General features: G+C 38.6%; 1 protein-coding gene across 2 annotated transcripts in view; it reads right to left on the bottom strand.

Annotated features, from left to right (window-relative positions):
• Positions 1 to 4,332: 4,332 nt before the first annotated feature.
• LOC133647957 (teneurin-1) overlaps positions 4,333 to 26,604 on the bottom strand; it is a 184,614-nt gene continuing 162,342 nt past the window's right edge. For both annotated transcript variants that reach the window (XM_062043715.1, XM_062043716.1), the window contains exons 4-5: positions 18,013 to 18,256; positions 4,333 to 4,782 (exon numbers count right to left, since the gene is read on the bottom strand). In XM_062043715.1, the coding sequence (XP_061899699.1) occupies positions 4,521 to 4,782; positions 18,013 to 18,256 (506 nt within the window). In that variant the 3' untranslated portion in view covers positions 4,333 to 4,520. The remainder of the gene's footprint in view (positions 4,783 to 18,012; positions 18,257 to 26,604) is intronic.

Below are 26,604 nucleotides of genomic sequence, written 5' to 3'. Positions count from 1 at the left end.
AGGCGAGGTACACCCCAGACAAGTCTCTACCTCATTGCAGACACACTCTGGGTAATTCCTTTAAGTCAGAACTGGGCTTCCATATGCTAAAACCACGGCCCTGTGTTGTTCTGTAAAAACTTGGTCAACTTGACAATTGCAGCCAAGATAGCTGCGGCCAATAACTGTTTTGTTAGCATGCTGTGTTATTAGCATTGCATGTCCTGCATTGTCATTCCATATTGCCCACAAATTTGACAAATGTTGTGTGGAGCTGGGTTGTTGATGTGAAAGATGACGTATATCCCTGAATCAACAAGAGTTCATCGCACTTCACATAGCCCAGACAGCTGCTGATAGCTGATAGCAGTCTTGTTAACATTAAGTGGTATGACGATGTGTTATTGATGAGGCGGGGGCCGAAGATAAAGTCCATCAACAAATTATTCTGCCAAAACATGGGTCAACTTGATTGTCGTGGAAAAGATAGAGCTGACTAGGGTTGTACGGTATATGGGTACTAAAAGTACTGCGGTAATAATGAATTAACGGTACTATGCTGCTTCTGAAAAATACCAGTATTTTTTTTTCTTCGGACATGACAGCGCGACGTTGTCACGTCGTGACATTGCTGTTAAAACCGGCAGACGCGCATATTAGGCAACGCACACGCACGTAGTACTTACAAGCAGGAACAGTGTGGAGACAGAAAAAGGAGAATGGACGCATTTTGGGCCTAAAAACAAACAATAAAGTTGAATCAATAAACACTGAAGCGTCACTCTGCAAAAGGTGCTTAGCTCTTGCTCTGGTTAGCCGTTATCCAGCTAGCGGCTAACGTCCATCTGCGGTCGGTAGTGTTTTAGCTGCTTCTAAATCACTAGTCCTAGCTGCCATGGTGACAAATATACTACATTTCTTACAAGTTCAGTTTTTTCTTGCCCTGATGTGGGATCTGAGCCGAGGATGTCATTGCGGCTTGTGCAGCCTTTTGAGACACTTGTGATTAAGGGCTAAATGAATAAACGTTGATTGATTGATTAATTGACAAGTATCAATGACCAGGAATAGCAGTACATATATTGATACTATGAATGATAAATGATAAATGGGTTATACTTGTATAGCGCTTTTCTACCTTCAAGGTAGAACTTTAATTATGACCAATTAGGGGTGTAACTTTACCATGAATTGTTTTACGTGGACCCCGACTTAAACAAGTTGAAAAACGTATTTGGGTGTTACCATTTAGCGGTCAATTGTACGGAATATGTACTGTACTGTGCAATCTACTATTAAAAGTTTCAATCAATCAATCAAAAAGGTACGTGTATTTGTATTGAACCGTTTCCATACGGGGGTTTCGGTTCGGTTCGGAGGTGTACCGAACGAGTACACATGCTAACAGCGACCGGGCTAGGACAACATGTAAAAGCCAGAGCTGGAAGACCCTCCTACCTCGTTAAGATCTCCCGTTTGGGACCACTTCGGCTGCGCGATACAACAATGGAGGACGGAGGTTTGCCGACATTGTTCAGCAGCTGCTTCTGTTCGTCCTTCATAGCGAAGGACGAACACTATTTGATTTCCTATTATGCAGCTCATTTTTATTTTACACTTATTGAAATATCTTGTGTGACATCATGTTTTTAAACTATTGTAGTGGCGTTCTGTACAAAAAGTGCACTTTAATTTAGTGTTGTTTTGATAAGTCATCTTAGTGACATCATGCACAAAAGTGCACTATTAGCTTGTATTAAAATGTCTCTGACAATCTTGCACTTTCTGTTTTGGAAATGACATGAATGTTTGTGCCACTGCTTAATAACTGTTTAATAAATACAGTTTTGTTAAATTGACTTAGTTGTGATTTCCTTCTCTGCCTGAAAGTTTAAAATGAGCATATATTAATGCAGTATGAACAAGAATGTTTTAATGTAGACACATAGAATCATCATACTGGTGTGATTATATGTATCAAGTGTTATGGTAATTCAAGGCTAAGGCAAGATATACATCGTGTATCGCGATATGGCTTAACAATATTGAGATATTAAAAAAAGGCCATATCGCCCAGGCCTAGACTAGCTCTTTCTTTTTTGTATTTATTTTGTCAGGTTTTTTTTTTTTGACTGCTCAGTGGCCTTGTGGTTAGAGTGTCCGCCCTGAGATAGGTAGGTCATGAGTTCAAACCCCGGCCGAGTCATACCAAAGACTATACAATTGGGACCCATTACCTCCATGCTTGGCAATCAGCATCAAGGGTTGGAATTGGGGGTTAAATCACCAAAATGAATCCCGGGTGCGGCCACCGCTGCTGCTCACTGCTCCCCTCACCTCCCAGGGGGTGATCAAGGACACTCTAACCCAGGGGTCCCCAAAGTTTTTGACTCGGGGGCCGCATTGGGTTAAAACAATTTGGCCGGGGGCCGGGCTGTATATATATATATATATATGTATATATATATATATATATATATATATATATATATATATATATATATATATATATATATATATATATATATATATATATATATATATATATATATATATATAGTGGTTAGAGTGTCCGCCCTGAGATCGGTAGGTTGGAGTTCAAATCCCAGCCGAGTCATACCAAAGACTATAAAAATTGGACCCATAACCTCCCTGCTTGGCACTCAGCAACAAAGGGTTGGAGTTGGGGGTTAAATCACCAAAATGATTCCCGGGCGCGGTGCCGCTGCTGCCCACTGCTTCCCAAGGGGATGGGACAAATGCAGAGGACAAATTTCACCACATCTAGAGTGTGTGTGACAATCATTGGTACTTTAATCTTAATCTTAATATATATATATATATATATATATATATATATATATATATATATATATATATATATATATATATATATATAGATATATATATATATATATATATATATATATAGATATATATATATATATATATATATATATATATATATATATATATATATATATATACTGTATATATATATATATATATATATATATATATATAGATATAAAATTGTATATATATATATATATATATATATATATATATATATATATATATATATATATATATATATATATATATATATATATATTTATATATATATATATATATATATATATATATATATATATATATATATATATATATATATATATATATATATATATACAATTTTATATCTATATATATATATATATATATATATATATACAGTATATATATATATATATATATATACATATATATATATATATATATATATATATATATATACATACATATATATGTATATATATATATATACTGTATATATATATATATATATATATATATATATATATATATATATATATATATATATATATATATATATATATATATATATATATATATATATATATATATATATATATATATATATATAGGGCACTTTCTGCTCGTGCGATGATGTCACGTTATCGATGAGAAAATGCATTTTTAGACAATATGATTTGCCTGAGTGGCTAGGAGACACCGTGAGTAGCAAGCAGTACAAAGTGGATAAGAAAAGACAGAAAAAAAATATATATATATATATTTTTTTGAATACTATATATATATATATATATATATATATATATATATATATATATATATATATATATATATATGTACAATTTTATATATATATATATATATATATATATATATATATATATATATATATACAGTATATATATATATATATATATATATATATATATATATATATATATATATATATATATATATATATATATATATATATATATATATATATATATATAGGGCACTTTCCGCTCGTGCGATGATGTCACGTTATCGATGAGAAAATGCATTTTTAGACAATATGATTTGCCTGAGTGGCTAGGAGACACCGTGAGTAGCAAGCGGTACAAAGTGGATAAGAAAAGACAGAAAAAAAATATATATATATTTTTTTTTTTAATACTTGGGACTTCCTGCGGGCCTGATTTTGGAAGCTGGCGGGCCGAATCTGGCCCGCGGGCCGTAGTTTGGGGACCACTGCTCTAACCACTAGGTCACTGAGTAGTTGAACGACTTTACATATCCACATCAAAACAATTAATCAGAAAAATTAATCAAAATGCTTTTCCTTTGACTGTGATTCATTTTCAAGTCTAGTCCCCAGTCGGGCGGCACCCACATGGAGTGTGGCCCATTAATAAACAAACAGTGTCTCATATCTGTCACTTAAAGGAGCCATTCAAAACACTTTGATTAATTTGCAAATTCACATATCTAGCTACTGTAGCAGTAATCAGCTTGAACCTGCAAATGGAAGTCCAGCTTGATGAATATCTTTATTGATAGCAAAACATAATAATAGAAAATAAGACAAATACTGCACTGTAATATATATATTAGACATGAATACAATTCAACACTTAATTTGAAATGCAACTGTATATCTTGCTTGGTCAACAAAGCTTAATTGGGATATGTGTTGCAGATATTCAAACACATTTGACGTCATTCTAATGTAGAGGGCAAAACTCACCGATGACATATGTGAGCAGCAGGGCAAGGGTCAGCGTGAGAAGCGACGCGGATAATGCCGTGCACTTCCAGTTGCAGCAGCGGTGAGGCTTGTTGAAGGTAAACAGTGGTCTGGTCACACTGCTCCGTGGCAGGGGCCTGGGCGGGGGCGAGTACACTGTCCCAGAGGTCAGGGGGTAACCCTGCCCTGCACCTGACAGCAGGGCTGATGAACCCGAGCCCTGCTTGAAGAGGAAGTGTCTATAAGAGAGAAACAACACAAAATGATTGCATTGTCCTCCAAGTCACACTAAAGTTGGTCAATACAGTAGAAATGTTTTCCCTCACATCGTCTCGTGACCTTGTTTTTGTGCACCTTGGAGGGAGACAATGTTGTGGCATAAAGCTTATCTGCTTCATGTCACTGACTGATCATTATCTAGGCTGCTAATTAAGATAGCTGCATGGTGGGGCTAAAGATGGGTATTACCCCCAGCTGTTTCATTTGTGTAAAATAATCAACTTCAGCCAAAGACATACATTGAAAATGAGCATGATTTCCTAATAACATGAAATCACATACTGTAAGTCACGTCTGTGACTCTAGCAATATAGACTCACACTGGGTATAAACACTATATATGAAGATGGGATATTGACATACATGTACTGTAATGAGGAGTATAAAGTAGGCATAAAGAGCATACAGTAAATGAAAGCAATAATAGTGATCCATACATTTATAAGAATGTTTTGGACAGTGGCGGGCCGTGCGTTTCCCACCTAGGCCTTCAGTGATGTCCGACTTCAATGATTACCTCTCAAAATACCATAATTTATGTCCCCACATGACCATTGCTGGAGAAACACTATACAGGAACACATTTACACACTACTGGGCATTGAATCACCACCAACAGTGTACAAAATGGGTTGTTTTCTGGCGCATTTAAAAAATCAATAAACCCGCATCAGCAATTAAAACATATCTTATGTGGTACTGTCAAAGTTAAAATTGCAAAAAACATTTTAAATGTGAAAAAAATAAAGAAATAAAATATCTGATTTATTATTTTCATAGCTGAGCTAGCTTCCGGGGGTTGGCCGACATCGTCTCACAAGATGTAGTTTCTCTTTAAATATCCTTCTTGAAAATGGCCTTGCAAATATTTGTGTTGTCTTGTCTAATGATAAAAGATGCAGACGAGGTGTGTTGGCTGAGTTCTTAAAGTTTACTCCACAGCGTGCTCATCAAAAACATCCCATTGCAGGCATGGCTACGTTCATCATAAACGGGGCTACTGCGCAGGCTCTTCACTACTGTGGCATGTTGGGTAATGGAGTTCTTATGTTACCTGGCTTATAATATCACTATATATCTGCCTTAGGCCATCTAAAAGGCCTTACTGACAACAGCGTGTGATCTGATTGGCTATCGCAACTGTCTATCACTGTATGTCCCCGTTCACTTACAGTGCACGGACGCCCACATTGCTGAATCTGAAGGCCTCAGGCAGATTTTGTACAGCATGGCAACATAAGTTAGCTGAATTCTGATTGGATAAAAACTCTATGAACTAAAAACAACAGCGCTGGAAGGAGCATAATATGACATGAAGAGAATATGACTAAGTTTAGATATTTAGGGAAAATAAATTAAAAATTACTTTTATCTTTAATTATGATGATGATGATTTCTGGTTATGTTAGGCCAGCAGAGAAGGCCTTGCTGGCCCTGACAGCACACCACTGGTTTTGGATATACTTTAAATGCAATTTAAATATATGGTAACAAGATTGTGACCACTTGGAGAATTGTAATATCTATAAAACTGAATTATGTAAAAGTCTCCCCATTCTAAATGTTTACAATCATAACAAAAAGCTTGTGTTTAAAAACTGACATTTGATACAGCTTACGGTGCTCATTAGAATGCTTAGGGGTGTAACAAACAACCAATATGAAGCATACATTGTTTTTACAGGTCCCTGGATCGAGCCAAATGTAAAATAAACTGACCGATGGCTCGTTTACAAAGTTATGACTCAGTTTAATTGATTTGCTATGCTGATGATGCTTCCTCACTCTCTTTCTTCGAGTGTGTGTGCCCTTGTATCGCTTCCTGTGAAACACTCACAATACCTGTCGCAGGAATGTAAACAAACAGGAGGGAAATATATTCAATCTTGCCTTTCTTCATACTTTCTCGAGTCATTTGAAATTTCACGTTAGCGAATAGCTCCATATATGGTAAAGTTTTATACGAAGAGCTTTGCGCGAGTCCACCATTGTAGTCCAACGTTGTAGTCAATAAGCTCTTTCTTTTTCTCAATTTTCTTGTTGTGGGGCGGACTAACTCGCAAAGGCACATACCGTAAATATGCAATGTATAGTGTGACATAGTGTACTAGTTGTGTGCTTTTCATTTCCAATGTCTTCTAAATTAGCATACAAATCTCTCTAAAAAAAAAAAAAAAAAAAGATAAACTTACATCAGTTTAAGAGAGAAAAAAAATCAGTCTGAGCCTGGGCCCCTGGAGAGAGGGTCCAAACTGAGACCAATGAAGAAAAAAAATTCATAGCCATAGCACACATAAACATGTGTGTAAGAGGGAAACATCAAAGAACACAAATACATTAAAAGAGCAAAGCTGATGTAACCAGCCACTTTTACACAAAGCCACAAAAGTGAAACAACAACAACAACAAAATAATAATCAACCAATAATATACATTGCATACACACGACTGCACCATGCATGGACAAGCAACCAAAAAAAACCATCATTTCAACACCGACACACACTGTGGTGGACTCTGCGGTCTTCCACGCCATTGTCTGCTGGTCTGCGGGGAGCATGGCCTGAGACAGCCAAGAGAGCCGACTCCACCCTCGGCCGCCCACCAACTCTCGGCCAGTGTCCGGTCCGCATGGATGAGTGAGGATGCGTCCAAGGAGACCGAGGCGTCCGATACACGCTCATTCAGCCAAGACACCGTGAAGCCCGTCCGTCCCGGCGCCAGCTCCACAGCCCTGTCTCTTCATCCACATCGCCTCTCCTCCAGTCTCTCCAAACGGACTCCGGTGTGGCAGAGACCCAGCAGCTGGTCCCCACGACCAAAAGGCTCCCAGGAGGCAGATCCAGAAGCCCACAAAAAAGCACCGCAGAAGACACGAAAGTGCCACCCATTGTCGCACAGCCCCAAAGGGTCCCGAAACAAAATGCAAAAAACAACAACCAAAAAAACACATGAAAACAAGAGGGAAACACCAGAAACACAAAAGGATGACACAAGAGCACAGAGTTCCTGCCACCAGCAACCACCACAGCGGCGCCATCTTGAAAAAAAAGAAAAAAGAAGAGACCCTTATTCTGGTATGACCGAGAATAAAAAAAATCCCTGACTTACTTATTTCATTTTGAACTTATCCAAATGACTGCTCAATGTATATGACTGCATTATTAAGACTGAGAGGAGGTCATTTTCTTAAAGAGTGCTTTAAATGAAGATAAAATCTAAAATTAAGTGCAATGAATCATTTCACTGTATATTGTGTCCCGGTAATGGAAGGAAGGACTGTAAGGTGTCAGCTGAGGAAGCAGAAATATGCGGAATGGGGAACTATGCAATTTGCAAAAGTGGGTCTTGGCAGGAAAATATACATTATTTTAAACAGTTTTTGCAAAATTGTTTCCTCTTCTCTTATTAGATCGACTCCAATTTTAAAAAGAACAATGAAGATTGGTGTTGGCAGGCCGTGCATTTCGAACCCCATTCTCCTGTTTGCGCGTAAGTCTTATTTTATGTGCTTAAAGTTCCGAACGCTTCTATCATTCACACTCTTCCATTCAGCCTGCGGACATAACCGACTTACGTGGGTGAGGCAAAATTGCTTAAGTGGTGAATAAAGGTGGGCTCACGACTAATGAGGCGGACTTTACCATGACGCCTTGTTTCCATGGTTGTGTAAAAATTGCGGAATATGGAGTTTTACAAATACGTTTTATGCAGGGGTCACGCCCTTCTTTTCTCCCACCTATGAGAAGACACAGCCAGGTAAATTATGTGAATCTAGTTATTTGGTTTTAACTCATGATATCAATGAATGTTTCCAAGTGTCTCCAATCCAGTCGATCAGAATAGATTAGGTAGATTTTTGGACCTCTCACTTACCGTTTTATTATATTCGTCCAAACTTCAAGTGCAATGTTTAAAGTTATAAGTTAAAGTACCACTGATAGTCACACACACACTAGGTGTGGTGAAATGACCCTCTGCATTTGACCCATTCCCTTGTTCCTGGGAGGAGAAGGGGAGCAGTGAGCAGCAGCGGTGGCCACGCTCTGGAATCATTTTGGTGATTTAACCCCCAATTCTAACCTTTGATGCTGAGTGCCAAGCAGGGAGGTAATAAGTCCCATTTTTATAGTCTTTGGTATGACTCGGCCGGGGTTTGAACTCACAACCTACCGATCTCAGGATGGACACTCTAAACACAAGGCCACTGAGCAGGCATGTTTCACTTTTCCCCAGACGCTGGACTTATTCCAGCCTCAGGAAAAAAAATATAATTTGATGGGAGAATTTGTGGAAGTTCAGATTTGACTGGCAGTCTTTAAGGGTTGCGCCACCCAGAGCGCATATCTTGAATGACAGCACTCAGTGACAGACTTAAGTTGTGCAGGAGAATGCTGTACAGCCAGATTCCGTTGAGAATAGGGCCCTTAGTACCTGGGCCTTCCACCTTTTAATATGACTTTTGTTGCAGTATTGCAAATCGTCAATAATAAACAAAAATGCAACATAACATCTGATTGGTTCATCAAACGGCCCCAATTCTAGTACAGTTAAAGTCACACTAGGCCAGCACTCTTGATTCTAGAGGCTCTGTGCAAATTACAATGACATGGCAGCACAAAGAAATTAAAATATGATTGGACAAAAAAAATTCTAACCAAACACATACAGCCAATAGACCCGCTACAGTATGAAGAAAACAGACTGTTGGGGAAAAATGTATACAATTTTATAAGAAATTGTAGAATTAAAGCAGCAAATGCAGGTCAGTGGTTTTAAAGGGGTTTAGGCCAGCATAGACAGTCCTGATTGCCCACCACTGACTGCTGGTGATTAGGAAACTATTAAAGAGTAGGGCTGCGAATCTTTGGGTGTCCCACGATTCGATTCAATATCAATTATTGGGGTCACGACTCGATTATAAATCATTTTTTTCGATTCAATGCCATTCTCGATTCAAAAACGATATTTTTCCGATTCAAAACAATTCTCTATTCATTCAATACATAGAATTTCAGCAGCATCTACCCCAGTCTGCTGACATGCAAGCAGAATAGTAGATTTTTGAAAAAAGCTTTTATAATTGTAAAGGACAATGTTTCCGTACGGCTTTGAAGCAATTCTGGACCACCATCCGCCGCCTCAGGAAGGGGAAGCAGTGCACTATCAACACCGTGTATGGTGAGGATGATGTTCTGCTGACCTCGACTGCGGATGTTGTGGATCGGTGGAGGGAATACTTCGAAGACCTCCTCAATCCCACCAACACGTCTTCCTATGAGGAAGCAGTAACTGGGGAATCTGTGGTGGGCTCTCCTATTTCTGGGGCTGAGGTTGCTGAGGTAGTTAAAAAGCTCCTTGGTGGCAAGGCCCGGGGGTGGATGAGATCCGCCCGGAGTTCCTTAAGGCTCTGGATGCTGTGGGGCTGTCTTGGTTGACAAGACTCTGCAGCATCGAGTGGACATCGGGGGCGGTACCTCTGGATTGGCAGACCGGGGTGGTGGTTCCTCTCTTTAAAAAGGGGAACCGGAGGGTGTGTTCTAACTATCGTGGGATCACACTCCTCAGCCTTCCCGGTAAGGTCTATTCAGGTGTACTGGAGAGGAGGCTACGCCGGATAGTCGAAACCTCGGATTCAGAAGGAACAGTGTGGTTTTCGTCCTGGTCGTGGAACTGTGGGCCAGCTCTATACTCTCGGCAGGGTCCTTGAGGGTGCATGGGAGTTTGCCCAGCCAGTATACAAGTGCTTTGTGGACTTGGAGAAGGCAATCGACCGTGTCCCTCGGGAAGTCCTGTGGGGAGTGCTCAGAGAGTATGGGGTATCGGACTGTCTGATTGTGGCGGTTCCGCTCCCTGTACAATCAGTGTCAGAGCTTGTTCCGCATTGCCGGCAGTAAGTCGGACACATATCCAGTGAGGGTTGGACTGCGCCAAAGCTGCCCTTTGTCACCGATTCTGTTCATAACTTTTATGGACAAAATTTCTAGGCGCAGTCAAGGCGTTGAGGGGATCCAGTTTGGTGGCTGCAGGATTAGGTCTCTGCTTTTTGCAGATGATGTGGTCCTGATGACTTCATCTGGCCAGGATCTTCAGCTCTCACTGGATCGGTTCGCAGTTGAGTGTGAAGCGACTGTGATGAGAATCAGCACTTCCAAGTCCGAGTCCATGGTTCTCGCACGTCCGACAGGTAGGAGGCCACGGGGAAGACCCAGGACACGTTGGGAAGACTATGTCTCCCGGCTGACTTGGTAACGCCTCGGGATCCCCCGGGAAGAGCTGGACGAAGTGACTGGGGAGAGGGAAGTCTGGGCTTCCCTGTTTAGGCTGCTGACCCCGCGACCCGACCTCGGATAAGCGGAAGAAGATGGATAGATGTATGGATGGATGGAATGTTTTATCAACTGATTGCAATAATGTAAATTTGTTTTAACTATTAAATGAAACAAAAATATGACTTATTTTGTCGTTGTGAAAATATTGGACACAGTGTGTTGTCAAGCTTATGAGATGTGATGCAAGTGTAAACCACTGTGACAATATTGTTCTTTTTTTTTTATTTTATTTTTTATAAATGTCTAATGATAATGTCAATGAGGGATTTTTAATCACTGATATGTTGAAATTGTTACTAATATTGATACTGTACTGATACTAATATTGTTTTGTTGGATTGATTAATTTAAAAAAAAATTAAAAATATTGTTTTTAAATCGATTTTTGAAAAATGAGAATTGATACTGAATCGTACAACGTGACAATGGCGATTTGAATTTGAATCGATGTTTTCCCACACCCCTAATTAAGAGGGATGTGATACTTGTTTTTTAAATAAAAAAAAGTGTTCTTACATCCTGCCCCAGGTCACTTTGTGCTCTCCTCGTGGCATTAATAGTGGGTGAAGGTGTGATATGTCAGAGCAATGCACAGCTTTTCCTGACTTCTTGTCTGTTCATGCAGCAGAGGGTGTGAGGTCACGGGCTGCTATTGGGTCTTTCAAGGGCCGTTGGAGGACAAGCCATTAATGTGGAGCAGGACAGCAGAAAGATAGCATCGGAGAACATCGGGATGCAACACAGCCCCTGCCATCGCTTTGTCTTATGTGAAAATCATCATATTGAATATAACTCAGTATGAGATATTCACTCCAAAAGTGAACGGAGTAGAACAGTACATGAAAGAAGAGACACTACCGAATCACAGATATTTTGTCAAGATATTTGCAGGAAATTTAACTTTAAATTTATGACACGGATCACATCAAAATTAACCTGACTCTCGCCAGATCCTTGTAGTTCGTTGAGGTCCACACAAGGATCTGGGCTCGAGGGCATTGCAAACTCCTTCAAGATAGCAAAAAATAATGAACCAATCAGGATCGCGGGGCGGAATTTCAGAGATGTGACGTAGCGCCGAAGCGACTGTTTGATTCAAACGCAGTGAGGAGTCATGTGCTGCCATTGATTCTGCATATTTTCTTTGCACAAATGACATCGATCGTCTATTGACATTGCTGCGTTGTTTCAATAAATGTTCTCTAACTTTTCGCTTTGTCGTTATCCAATATGTTGGCTGTTCTGTTTTGGATTTCCCAGCGTCGCTCTCATCAGCGTCACGGCTTGATTGCGATTATATTTTTACAACGCCTAGGAAATACATCTCCTATTGAGAAGTCCCAGATCCTTGTGTGGAGCTCAGCGAACTACAAGTATCTGGCGAGAGTCAGGTTACATCAAAATACCTTTACCGTAAACCCTGCTTTTTCGCTGTTCTTTGGTTTCGGGCCTGACCATGGTAAATGCATTACCACAAAGAAAGCTTCTAAATACGGATTTGAACATTATGAGAGCACTCTAAACATTAAGTAACACCTCCATAGCTACCTTTACACTAGTTTAATCAAATAGTGATGAAAGAGGCTAAGCCAATGAGCGACTGAACAGTGCACTCTTATTGGGTTGGTCTCATCTAGTGACTAATACCATTTTAGTATTGATATGTTCTAGTTCATTAGCCATCGTACGCTTGAAATGCTGAATATAGGCCAAAAATACATAGGACATGCTTGAAAAAAATTGTATCTGCGAGAGAGTGAAGCTGCAAACTCGGAAGTGCAATGTTGCGAGCGACAACATATAGTGCAGAAACATCTCCTTTCAATGGCAGGGTTTGGATTTTGTTTAGTTTTTAAGACCCAGAAACAGACTGGATTTATTTAAAGGTTCCTCTTTCTCTTCTTCACGATGTCAGGCTGTCAGTCTTTCATTGTGTTTCTCCTGCTCCCTTTGTCTAACTTATGTGGCCTCGTGGCAGTTTAACACGAGAGACAGATGACAGCCATCCTTCTCTGTTGGCCTCCCTTGCTCTGCCCATCCACCCATTCAGCATGGGCTGAAGGCTGGGAGTCAAATGGGGGACACAGAGGCTGCACATGAAGCAGCCACACAGCCCTAAGGGTCAATGCTAGTTCAAGTCTAAAAGGAGATAAATACACACACACACACACACACACACACACACACACACACACACACACACACACACACACACACACACACACACACACACACACACACACACACACACAGAAAACATGAATAGACAAAGACATGACAAATGCTCATGAGATGCTTACTATGCTGGGGTCACTCCACTGTCAACAATGATTAATTATCAATACACATTAATAAAAACAGGATTTATATTTAGTTATATTTGCCAAACTGCAGGGGTTGAAAGTCTTCTTGCGCTTTAAAAATGTTTCACTGTTCTTTCCAGTTCACTGCTTTTGATCATCTCAGACAATATTTGATGCCCAGGAAGCTCAGAACTCCTATATTGGGGAGCAAATTTCCCCTGAGACAGAAAGTAAATGAGAGATCCTGCATGCTCTTCTGAAAAGTCTACTGCCCTAGGGCTATTCACAAGGTATACCCATGCAGATACAGTATGTGAGAGATGTGTGTATACATTGTCATGTTTTGGCAGTGATGTGGAGAAAAGGCAACGTATCGGTCACTGGACTATAGTGTTTATACCTAGTATTCCTTTATAAACACCTAATGTGAGACGCGTAAAAAATATTGACTAGCCATAACTCTACCCCTGCACAAAGTGGTCACACCAAAAAAAGCAGGAAGGAAATCTTTGCACACTTGAAAAATTCTTAATCAACACATTTCAATACAAATTGATATAAGTGAATTATATATTTGTATGTGGATGATATATTATGCATAAAGGAAAATGGCCCTGTTCTTGACAAAACATGATTTGTTTTTCACTTTTTCAATATAGGTCATAGCATCCATCCATCCATCCATTTTCTACTGCTTGTCCCTTTCGGGGTCATATTTTATATATTTTATATTATATTTATACTGTTTATACATGTTATTATCCTCTATATTGGAATGAGCTCTGAATGAAAATATAACTAAATACGAGAACAGGAGTTACCAAGTAAGATAAAGCTGTGTCACTAATACAATAGTAGCCATTAACTTCTGAAATGTAGAATACAGTGATTCTCTGTGGTATGTGTATCATTAGTATGCCAAAAGATTCACTTTATTAAAGTACAGTGTTTTATTTTCCTATTTTCAAACTAGGGTTGTCCCGATACTAATAATTTGGTACCAGTACCAGCATTTATATAGATACTTTGATACATTTCAAAACTTTTTAATATTGGCTTTATTTTAACAGGAAATCTTACAATACATTAAACATATGTTTCCTATTGCAAAAGAACCATTTTAAAAGGTTAACATAGAAATTGAAAGGCATTAAACACATTGGGCTTTTCTTGTTGCACTCAAAGAACAATTTACAATTTTCCATATTACATATAGTCTGCCATAATCAAATATTAGGTTAGAATATAATAAAAAGCTGTATTGACATTATGTTACATGTTTCATGATTTATGGTTGCCAATCATGTTCTCTGCTTTAAGAAAAATACAACTATTAGTAAATACTAAAAAGAAAACTATGGATAAATGTACACAGATAAGCCATGTAACAGGCAAGACACACATTGTTAAAGATAAAACAAAAATTGTAGGAATTTGTTATGTAATTCAGTCATTTCACTTGTATTAGTTGATGCTAATAGGGCGGTTTTAGCTCTGCTATTATTTGGCATCGAGCCAAGCAGCTGTGTGCACGTCTACTATCTACATGTGCACAGCAGGGGAGCTGGTTAACTTATGAGAGTAGTGTGTTGTGTGTGTGTGTGTGTGTGTGCGCGTGTGTGTGTGTGTGTGTGTGTGTGTGTGTGTGTGTGTGTGTGTGTGTGTGTGTGTGTGTGTGTGTGTGTGTGTGTGTGTGTGTGTGTGTGTGTGTGTGTGTTTGCGGGAATGGCAATGTGTTGGCTGAGTGATGTCATTGAGTGAGTGGGCGAGTAAAGAAAGAGAGGGAGCGCATGCTCTGCGCCGTCGAGTAATGAACGGGTCTGGTTGTGTCCTGAAAAATCTAACAATATTGTCACGACTCGATGACCTCGTCTGACCCGAAAGCAGAGCTGAGCAGAACCACTGCCAAGGAAAGTGAAGGGTGTTACGCCCGTCGAAAACATTGACCCTAGAGCAGTGGTACCGGTCCGAGGACCGATTGGTAGCGGGCCGCACAAGAAATAAAAAAAAATATATATATATATATATTTATTTTTATTTTTATTAAATCAACATACAAAACACAATATATACATTATATATCAACATAGATCAATACAGTCTGCAGGGATACAGTCCGTAAGCACACATTATTGTATTTCTTTATGAAAAAAAAAACAATTTAAAAAACTTTTTTTTTTTTGGGACAAATTTTCAAGCGTTGACCGGTCCGCAGCTACAAAAAGGTTGGGGACCACTACCCTAGAGGGAACGTCTGCCCTGTGCTCCTCGACTACAGACTGCATGGGAGCCGAACAGCAGGAAAGGTCCAACAACAATTATTACCCGTCACTCTTTATAACTCCTTGTGCAGATCTGAATGCTTATTATTAAATGTTTTACCTAAGTTTGAAGCAAAGGTGGTGATACTAATCGCCTTATTTGGTGAGGCGTGTCTTAAAGCAGAACTTGCAGTGTGGCGCTCCCTGTTAAAAGCGTCACGTTTTTCTGTTTTTTGTTTTGAAGCCCAAATACCTCTATATTGCGCTTCACGCACCTTCTTTATTAAGCAGTAGAATTGCTGTTTTTTTGCCACGATGTTATTGCTTGTATGCACTTTGTGTGTGCGTTTTGACACTCAACATCATGCGCCTCTGCTTTGTCACCACCGCACAGCATCATAAACCGTACTGGTATTTTTCAAAGGTAGTATGGTACCATTTGGAATTCATTAGGACAGCAGTACTTTGTTAGTACCGGTATACCATACAACCCTAATTTAAACACAGTGTTACTTTTCAAATGGTTTATAATGTAAAAGTGGCCAAAATGATAAATATACTGGTTAAATAAAACATCTGCCTTGTTTTTAATGAATACTTAGGCCAACTATACTTCTGTATTTTAATGTTGGTCATTATGTTGGTACTTTTCTGAGGTGATAATTGGTGGAAAAAAGTTTAAGAACCACTGGTATAAGTAATAGCACTAAACAATGATAAATTGTTTAATTAAGTATCATAATATTAATGGGCTAAAGGCTAAAATTGTAATATTTTAGAAAACAATCCATCTCTGATTTTGATGTGACCAAATGTATTTTAATTTAATGAGTGCCTTAAAAGGGCAAATACTGTTTTCAAGTGGATATGTCAATATTTGTATTTTAAGCCATACTAACTGAAGTAATTGTCAAGATTGCTGCATTGGTACAACATTTAATTTATTACATTTCACTTTGAATCTTTGAAAAGTGCTGCTGGGCCCTCTGTGACCAATCAAAAAAGCTTTTAAAAGCTATGTGTGTTTACAAAGTTTGAATAAAAAGCAGCAGTGTTGCACAACATGTGGGCAATTAAATTGCTTCCTTCGAGGGATGACAACATAAACATAGTAAAACAAAAAATATGCAACAAATTGTTGCAGAGTTTTAAAACATTTTTTTTTTAATGATTATAATAAGAAAAGTACAAGCATACACATTGTAACTCTAGCAAAAATAAAACTGTAGGTTGGTATCAGTATGTGTTGTGCTGTAATGTATCGTACACAAATGGTCTCCGGCCATCCCTAGTTACAATGCACTTCTGACACGTCCGTATAATGACACTCGTCGGGCTGATGATTCATTTAAATGGTCACTGAATCTAATTTGATTCTATTCTTAGTCTTTCCTTTAAATGAAATAAGATCTAATTATGGTCTAATGCATAACTTATTAAAACTGCTTCTTCTCGTGTGGCAGCCTGCCAATCGCACCCTCAATGCCAGACTTCAGCCACACCAAGGTCTCATTAAACATGCAAACATATTAAAGTTAAAGTTAAAGTTATTTTGCACCTTGCTGCTTCTTTCTCAAAATCAGCCTCACAAATGAGAACGTGCAGAATAACTCCATGATCAATCATTACTTATGCACCTGGGAAATACCTAATTCAGTTTGATGGGATGAAAACCCATAACCTCATAGCTGAGCATTTGGAAAAAAATGTTTCCAGGTGCCACAGCTGGAGGTGGAATTTCAATATGTTCCCAAAAAGAGGATTTGTGAGGTATTAACTCATAATAGTCCCTTGGTGGAGTTTCAGAGGTGTGGTAAGAGAATCCTAAAAAACCTGAGAGATCCACAATGGCTTTGATGGTGTGCAAAGACTTGTTATATTACCCATGAGGCTTGTGTGCTGCTCCACTTTTTTTGTACACTTTCAAAACATCCAAATAAAGTTCTTTACTTAATTGTTCTTCACAGATATTGTGAAGAGTTGCCAAGTCCTGATGAAACCGTTGTCTTTAATGTAATGGCTCTCATTTGTGAGATTAAAGATATACCTTAATCAAATGACATTAAATTGAAGTAGGGATTGCCTTGAAGAGCCACTTATTTGAACAGTCATTTATAAATGACAAATCCTTGGATTTGGACTGAAAGCTTTTTGGAAAAGACTGCTCTATGTCTGTTCCAAATTTGATGTTGAATGTATGCTGAGGTTTCATTTGTTCAAATGAAACTTCAACGTACATTCAACAATTTTGAGGTCAAGACAACAATGTTTTCCCATGCGCTGCATTTTCTTACCTGGTCTCTAAGGGAATGTTGCTGTTCAGCACCCAGCTGTCATGAAGCTGCGCCTGGTCCGTGCTTGAACCGGTGTCTGGCCCCTGGACACCCTGGGTGGCCTGACATCGCGTTGGCATGGTCTTCCTCTGCAGACTGACTTGAGTATAAGGGGCCGGGCGGGCACAGGTGCAGGCGTGGGGTGGTGGAGGAGGTGGCGGTAATGGTCGGAATGTGAACTGACCACCTGGACTGCTGGGCAACTCTATGTGGAAAAAGGGATGTACATAAACATAGTTGTGTCAGCAACCATTGCATATATTACAATTACTGTACAAATGATGGTGTGGTGCCATCACTGTGATTAAGGGCCATAAATAAACTTGCCTTCATACTGTATCTGATTTGATACATTTCTAGTCTCCCTATAAATAGATACTTGGCTAGTGCAACACTGGGTCTTTAAAGTGCTCAACTTAATCCTCACCCGCCAACCCAAACTACCCATATGATGTTCGTTATGAGATATGTAGCTCAGCAGAATGAGCTAGCCAGCTGTAACCCGCTCACACAGGTAACCTCGAGGTCTATCTGGCACTTTTTCTTATTAATTATTTAACATTCCCCGTCCCCATTATGCCTTCTATATTACCCCAGCCTTCCTTCTCACACTAATTGGCGTTCTGCCAAATGGAACATTTTGTTTTTTGTGTGTCGGTGCTCGGATGCTTCAGATAGGACCAGTTTGCATGTATGTTCATGTGAGAAGGCAGCTGTGTATGTGTTTGTATTTATTCATGAGTGCACATCAAGTGTCCTGAGACTTTCTTTTTCAGTGTTTGGGGAAACTCCTGCCATACGGTTGTAATATGGTTCTATGAACACAGTAATGGTTTGGTACCAAAGCACCTGCATTGGAAGAAATGTAGTGTTTGTCTCAAACCATTAAAACGGCTTTAAGGAATGAACAAATATTATTAACCAACAATATTTGAGAACAATAATGTGAAGTTTTACAAAGATACCATTGAAGAACACATTTTAAGAATCTTACAAGATGAAAACTAAGACATAAGTAAAAACCAATCAGCTTGTTCTAGTTCTTCAAGGGCCCTATATTCCCTGATGTGCTAAAATAGAAAAAGCTGCACAATTGCGCATTATCCCCTGTCAACTTGGGTCTGTCACTACGCACCTTCATCCAAGATGTGCACTCTGGGTGGAGCAAGCCTTACTTGTGCCAAGTCAAATCTGGATTTCCTTGTATTCTCCTATCGACTTAAGTACTTTTGTTCTTACGCACTTCTGAGACTGCAATACGTCCAGCGCCCCAGGAAAGTGAAACATTTTATTGCACTTGAAGTTTGGATGCTGTGTACACCGCATGTAATAAATGACAAAAGACTTCCAGAAAGCTATAACATCTATTCTGATCACTTCAATTGGAGACATCATATTCAATTATTCTGCACATCTAAAAATAAAATGTGTCATGGTCAATTCCGTCTCATTAGCATTGAGCCCGCCTTCATTCATGACTGGGTCTGTCTGGAGGCTGGATGGGAGAATACAAATAAGAGAAACGTGTGTAACTTCATGCGCGTAAAAAGCTCTTAAGCGCAAACGGGACAATAAAGCCATGACTGAGCACGAACGCTCAAAAGTTTTTTTAAGTCTTTGACTTTTGCGTTTTGATGTTAATGTAGATTAAACAATTTGTACAGAGGTCCAATAAGGCCATTTGTCCAGCTAAATAAGGCCTTTTGAACAATTATACAGAAGTATTTATGATGTGCATGCATATATCTTAAAATTGAAATTACTTGATGAGTGTGGCCAACTGGTCATCATGCTGTTTGACCCAAAAAATTGGTTTCGATATATTTTACGAGTTGATGCTGCTTATTGAGATTGTATCAAGATGTTCCCAAAGCATGAAGTAAAATATGTCTCCATTCTCTGCACACTGACACAATGAAATGGTCTTTTCATTAGTTGTGACAAACCATTACTCATCTCACATATTTATTTCATGGTTTCAATGACACTTGGAGTACAGTCTCACTAAGTGGTCCTCCCCCATTGCATTTGCAATGATGCACAGTGCACCCACACAGGGTTTTGTATTTGTATTCTGCCTAAAAGGTTTGTGTTTAATTGTCAACCTGTAGTTTATGGACCTGTTTTCCAAAGTGGGGGTCAAATTCACAAACATTAGCAGCACAAGTTAATCAGTTTGAGCTGAAGCTTGTTCCATTAAAACGGGTAAAATGACAAGTAATATATTTCTGTTATCACCTAGAGGTGCTGTTTAATAGAAACTAATGTGGAAAATGAAGGTTATTTTTGTCTTAAGCCACCTCGGAGTATTAAATGTGTACCGCTTAGGGGAAACTGACAGAACATTTTTAGAGCACTACTATTACATTTTGTGTCAGTTGTGATGCACCAGGAGCTTGAAAGTGCATTGCCAATTTTAGAGGTCTAACTGATTCATCAGCAACTGGGAGTCCTTTGAGCCCTGGTACAAAATCCCCTGCTACCATATTGTGTTGGGTTTTTTTGTACACCCAATGTCAAATATTATGCAGATGATCCACATTTCACTGCTTTGCATAACTAAATTGTAACAGAATACAACTCGGAAAATAAATTCAGTCAAAAAAGGTCATAGTTACATACATATTACAAAGTGTTTTGTTTTTTAAGTGATGTAATCTGTATCATGATGCAAGCATTGGTATGCACACTCCCCAATGTGAATTGGCATGTTAGTTGTTGGCACTAAATAATGTGTCACAGCTCTTCAATGTCTTCCATTTTTGTATCACAGACTCTATGATCAGTTATTCTAAACTGCACAAAATCTAAACACACTTTGATCAAAATGTAAGCTCAGATGTAGAAAATGTTAAGAGAACCATTATGGTTTCATAAAAATAACTACATTGTGACACATCAAACCATTTCTAAGTCACCGAGATAATATAATATAATATCCTCTTACTGTATTATTTTTACAGTTGCAATGCAACTATGCATATATGTATTAAGGTACTGTACAAGGTTTCCCCCAACTTGCCAACATATCTATGGTGGTGGGGGAGTGGCTAGTGGGGTGGTCAATATGATATCATCATATAATTTGCATATTCTGCAATGATGCATATATTATCTTTAAAAAGGCTATAACAAAGTTATACACACATTTTAAAACACATCTGTGTTATTAATTTATATCGACATACAGTACTGTATATGTTTTCTTATATCTATATTTCAATTGTTGCTGCTTATTGTATATTGTACTTTGTTGAGAATATTTCAAGTTTCCAGAGACTTTTCCAATCCTTTTAGTGATTGTTTCTCTATTTCTAACAACTAACAACAAATCTACCATCTTTTTATGGTGTTATTAGAGACTGTTATTGTGTTTAGAGACCTTTTACTTCTGTCGCTCCATGTCCACGACAAACAGCGAGAGCTGCACATTTGCTTTGTTCTGCTGCTCCAACTGTATTGTCCCTCCCCACTCTCCCCACTTAATTTTTGCATGTTACACATTTTGTGTTTCTTTATTTTCATGACTCTATTTTCATGACATGATTGTAGATTGTCACTGAAGGCATCACAATTATGAATGAACACATGTGGAGTTATGTACCTAACAAAAAAAGGTGAAATAACTGAACACATGTTTTGTATTCAAGTTTCTTCAAAATGGCCACCCTTTGCTCTGATTAGTGCTTTGCACACTCTTGGCATTCTCTCGATGAGCTTCAAGAGGTAGTCACCTGAAATGTTTTTCACTTCACAAGTGTGCTTGAAGCTCATCGAGGGAATGCCAAGAGTGTGTAAAGCAGTAATCAGAGCAAAAGGTGGCTATTTTGAAGAAACAAGAATACAAAACACATTTTCAATTATTCCATCTTTTTGGTGAAATAACGCATTGAATGAGAAGGTGTGTCCAAAGTTTTGGCCTGTACTGTATATAAACACACAGTACTGTATATATAAATATGCATATGCATATGTTCCTCTAATTATGTTTAAAAGAGCCCATTCACTTGTACTCATATACAAAAATTAAGCTTGTAAAAATAACAAACATGTTTGCAGCCTGAGTAGAAACACTGCAGTGTTCTTCAGCACAGATAAGCCCCAATAGTTCAAGGAACTATTAAACAAGTCCAGAGATCCCACCCTGAACTTTTATGGTCGCTGGTGAAACTTTTTTTTTTTTAATCCGGCTAATTTTTGGTGGATTCTCAGGGGATTATTTCATAAATTTAGTGTAAATAGGAACATTCCTGAAAAAGGTTCCTGCAATAAAACGGTTTTCGGGCAACGTAATTTGCTATAATGACAGCTGGATGTTGTCTTTGTATGTGTGAGGGTGTGAATACGTGTGTATGTAAATGTGTTTTTCTTTCAAGAAGTATGACTCTTCTTGAAATTACACCTTTTTTAAATTATTATGAGTGCCATTTCATATCCATTTCACCGTCTGTATCCATTTCACCATCTGTGACGCACTCCTAATATGTCCAAATACCTGTTGTTACCTGTTCCATTTCCCTTTCTAAATCTCCTGGTTTTCATAAGTCTTTCCTTCATATATGTCGCTTATATAAGCAAAAGCTGATGATTCCGGTGAAATATCTCATAAGCGACTTTTCAAAGTGCTTCTTCTGGAGGGCTAAGTCCCAGAGAAACCCCAGGGCAGAATATGCTCTAAACTGTCATGGATGCCTTCTGAAGCTGCCGCGGCTCCTCCCTTATTCTCTATCTGCTACCCGCAGAGTTAAGTTGATTTTTCTGAACTTCAGGCTAAATGAAGGAGTGTTTTACGAACCCCTGCCCTACATTGACAGACTTCTTTATGTCACTTTCAGAGCATCACATTTTGCTTTTGATGGCACTTTGTCTTGCACAGTGAAAATGAAGGAATGTGTTTAAACACCATGGTAGAGATTTTATGTGGTGAGAGGAACTGAGTCCGTTTGTAGATCTTTGGGATCGTAGACCCAAAGCTTTCCTAGCTAAGCCTTTTAAAACACCATCTGGCGTCCCCGACCTCCTCTGCCACTGTACACACCAAGATTACATTCTCACTCCCCTGGTTCTCCATGGCTGCTGCATTTCCTTTTTCCCATCACCATATGGAATGAGGGGAGTTGTGATAAATTGACTTAGAGCTGTTGTATCTCAGATTTACTAAACAGCCTAAATTAATAATGAACTTGTGAGAATTGAGAAGCATGAATAACAAGGATGAATTATTTTGGTTCAAATACAATAGGGAGGCACTAAAGCTGGAAAGCGTCTCTCAATGAACTCTTTCCAGTTGTAGGAATTGGTTAGGGATTAGGCAGGACATAGCTGCTTTAAGAAGATACACTGTATATCAATAAATACAGTAAATAATAGAGATGTCCCGATCCCAATCATACAACCAGTTTGGGGCGCCAATATAGTTACCTTTTTACCTGTTTACAGGCTAGAGATTGTAGTCATGTGAAATATTCTTTCAAAAGAGATGCACACAATTATATTTCCATATTCCTTGTTACACACATGTAGGAGTTGCATAAATACCAGGATGGTGTCTGTCTTGCCAGAACACCGGCTCAAATTTGAGAGCAAGCTGCAAGAATGTCTCGTCTATCCACAGTGCAAAGCAGCTTCTAAGATACTAACCATCACCACTTTGGCAGGGAATAAAGAAAGTTTATTCCAAGTATATTATCACTGGAAGACTAGAGGAAGAGGTACGGCTATGCATGCTGCACACGCACACTGGGCAGGACGACACAAGAAGCTAAGCGCTAAAGCTTCAATCTAAAATAGGGGTGATCGTTCCAAATGTTTATACTATTTATATCTGGTATTGTGAAGTTTGATCAGTATTTTTCTTTTTCTTGTTTTTATTATTATGAAATAATTTGCTGGTTGGTTTTGTTATTGTTTACAAACTCAGCCAGGAAGTCTCTGGATACAGGAATTTTTTGATGGCTAAACCTAAATAATTTAAATTGGAGCCAACAGTAGTTTATGCTTTTGTTTATTGATCTTTGCACTCGCCACTTTATTTTGTTTGAAAAAAGTTATGTAACTAAGTCAATACCACAAATTTGATACATCATCTAAATTAAATCCATTACAACACTAAATTGAATAAGGTGTTTACTTTAGTTACTAGCCATAAAACATTTTTATTTCTATAACAGTTTCCCACAAGACTGAATTAGACTTGTGGAGGTTGGTTGTCGATGCATATGACGTAATTTCCTAATTTGTATAGGGGCATGACTACATATGATGTCATCATCTAAGTCAGTGGTTCTCAAACTTTTTTCATCAAATATCACCTCAGAAAAAACGTGGCTCTCCATGTACCACCACAACGACCAATAATAAAATACAGTATATTAGTAGGCCTAAGTACTCATTAAGAACAAGGCAGAGGTTTTAATTAACAGGTATATTTAATATTTTTGGGGACTGTAACATTACACACAATACACAATTATCATCAATAATGAACTCCTTATACATTACATCTTTACATAACTATTTGACATACCACTAGATGGAGCCCGCGTACCACTTGTGGTACCACAGTGTGAGAATCACTGATCTAAATGATCCATCAAGTGTTTGTGGATACATTTTGGTTCGTAATTTTAAAAACGTGTGACATTATCTAAAGTTTTAAAAACCTATTTAACAAAACAAACTGACATTTTTTTTTTTTTTTTACTGACTTCAGTGACATTCATTGACTTTGCAGCTCAATTAATAAATTGCATTTAATCAAACATTACTTATAAAGCACTTTTCATACAAAAGCAAGTGGCAAACAAAGGGCTGTCCAAAAAATAACAAAAAATAAAAAAAGAATATAATTAAAGAGCAGGGAATGCAAAATAATGCATGCGCACGGCGCACCACATGTGGATGAATATACTGTATGGGAAACACTGCATAATCTATTCTAAGCATCAGATTGGGACTCGAAAATCTGATTGAATTTAAGGCCCAAAAATTTGATCGTATCGGAGGTCAAATATGTTGATTTGGACTTTCCTACAAAATAATATATAGAAAGGACAGTGGAACCTTGTCTGACAGGTTTAATTGAATCTGTAACGGTGTAATGTGTAACATGCTTTTAAGAAGAAAAACAAACTTCTAGAAAACAAAATGTGTATTAAAAGCAATACAATATAAAGTACCACAAATAACTACAGTAGTTTTATGTAGTAATGTAATACTATTGTACATAATATACATTTAAGAGCAGACATCTATGGTCTCACCTTTGAGCTCCATCAGCAGATTTTCCAGATGTCTGAGTGAGACACCGGATGTTTTGGTCGGATCTTAGGGCAGCCGACTATCATTTGGGAGGCTCATAATCAACATTTTTGCTCTCAACATACAGTATAACAAGTAGCTGAGAGACAGCCTGTATCCTAAACATCTTGTGAGCTGGGGCACTCATAAGCCAGGTACAACTATAGGTACATTTGTGCTTGCCTCGCCAGAATTTACTATGAACTGGGCCAGTACGAGTAATGTTAATGTATATATTAAGGCTTGATAAGCTCGGACTGTGCCACATTTCATTCCATGCTTCATGCTGAAAAGCATTCCTTTAGTTGATTGAGTTGCATCTTATATTGTTGTTATCCAGTTATTGAGACCTTGGCTTTTGTACAGTGTCGGACTTAAGCAGATGCAGTTCAGTTACCATAGTTACACTGAACATCATTGTCCGTTTAGTCAGCAATAAAAGAGGTACAGCGAATACAAGGTTATCATGCATGACAGACTGAATACCACATTCTCTCCATGTGGGGATAAGTCCCATTCACCCTCAAGGATCCTGCCAAGAGTATAGAGTTGGTCCACAGTTCCATGACCAGGATGCAAACAACACTGCTCCTCTTGAATCCGAGGTTCGACTATCCGAAGTAGCCTCCTATCCAGTACACCGGAATTGACCTTACCGGGAAAGTTGAGGAGTTTGATAGTTAGAACACACCCTACTGTTCCAATTGTTAAATAGAGGAACTACCACATCAGTGGACCCCGACTTAAACAAGTTGAAAAATGTATTCGGGTGTTACCATTTAGTGGTCAATTTTACAGAATATGTACTGAAATGTAAAATCTACCAATAAAAGTTTAAATCAATCAATCAGTCTGCCAATCCAGAGGCACCGCCCCTGATGTCCACGTAAGGCTGTGTCTTGTCAATCACGACAGCCCCACAGCATCCAGAGCCTTAAGGAAATCAGGGCGGATCTCATCTACCCCCGGGCCCTACCACAGAGGAGCTTCTTAACTACCTCAACAACCTCAAGGCCCCAGAAATAGGAGAGCCCACCACAGAGACCCCAGTAACTGATTCCTCACTGGAAGACATGTAGGTGGGATTGGGGAGGTCTTCAAAGTATTGCTTTCACCGATCTACAACATCCCCCATTGACGTCTGCAGCAAAACTTCGGACATGAGAGGAATTCAGAGAAGCCATGGAGAACGACTTCCGGACGGCTTCGAAGCAATTCTGGACTATCATCCGCCGCCTCAGGAGGGGGACGCAG

Source organism: Entelurus aequoreus, linkage group LG04, assembly GCF_033978785.1.
Source record: "Entelurus aequoreus isolate RoL-2023_Sb linkage group LG04, RoL_Eaeq_v1.1, whole genome shotgun sequence".
Lineage (NCBI taxonomy): Eukaryota > Metazoa > Chordata > Actinopteri > Syngnathiformes > Syngnathidae > Entelurus > Entelurus aequoreus.
This window is presented reverse-complemented; position numbering and strand designations above follow the sequence as displayed.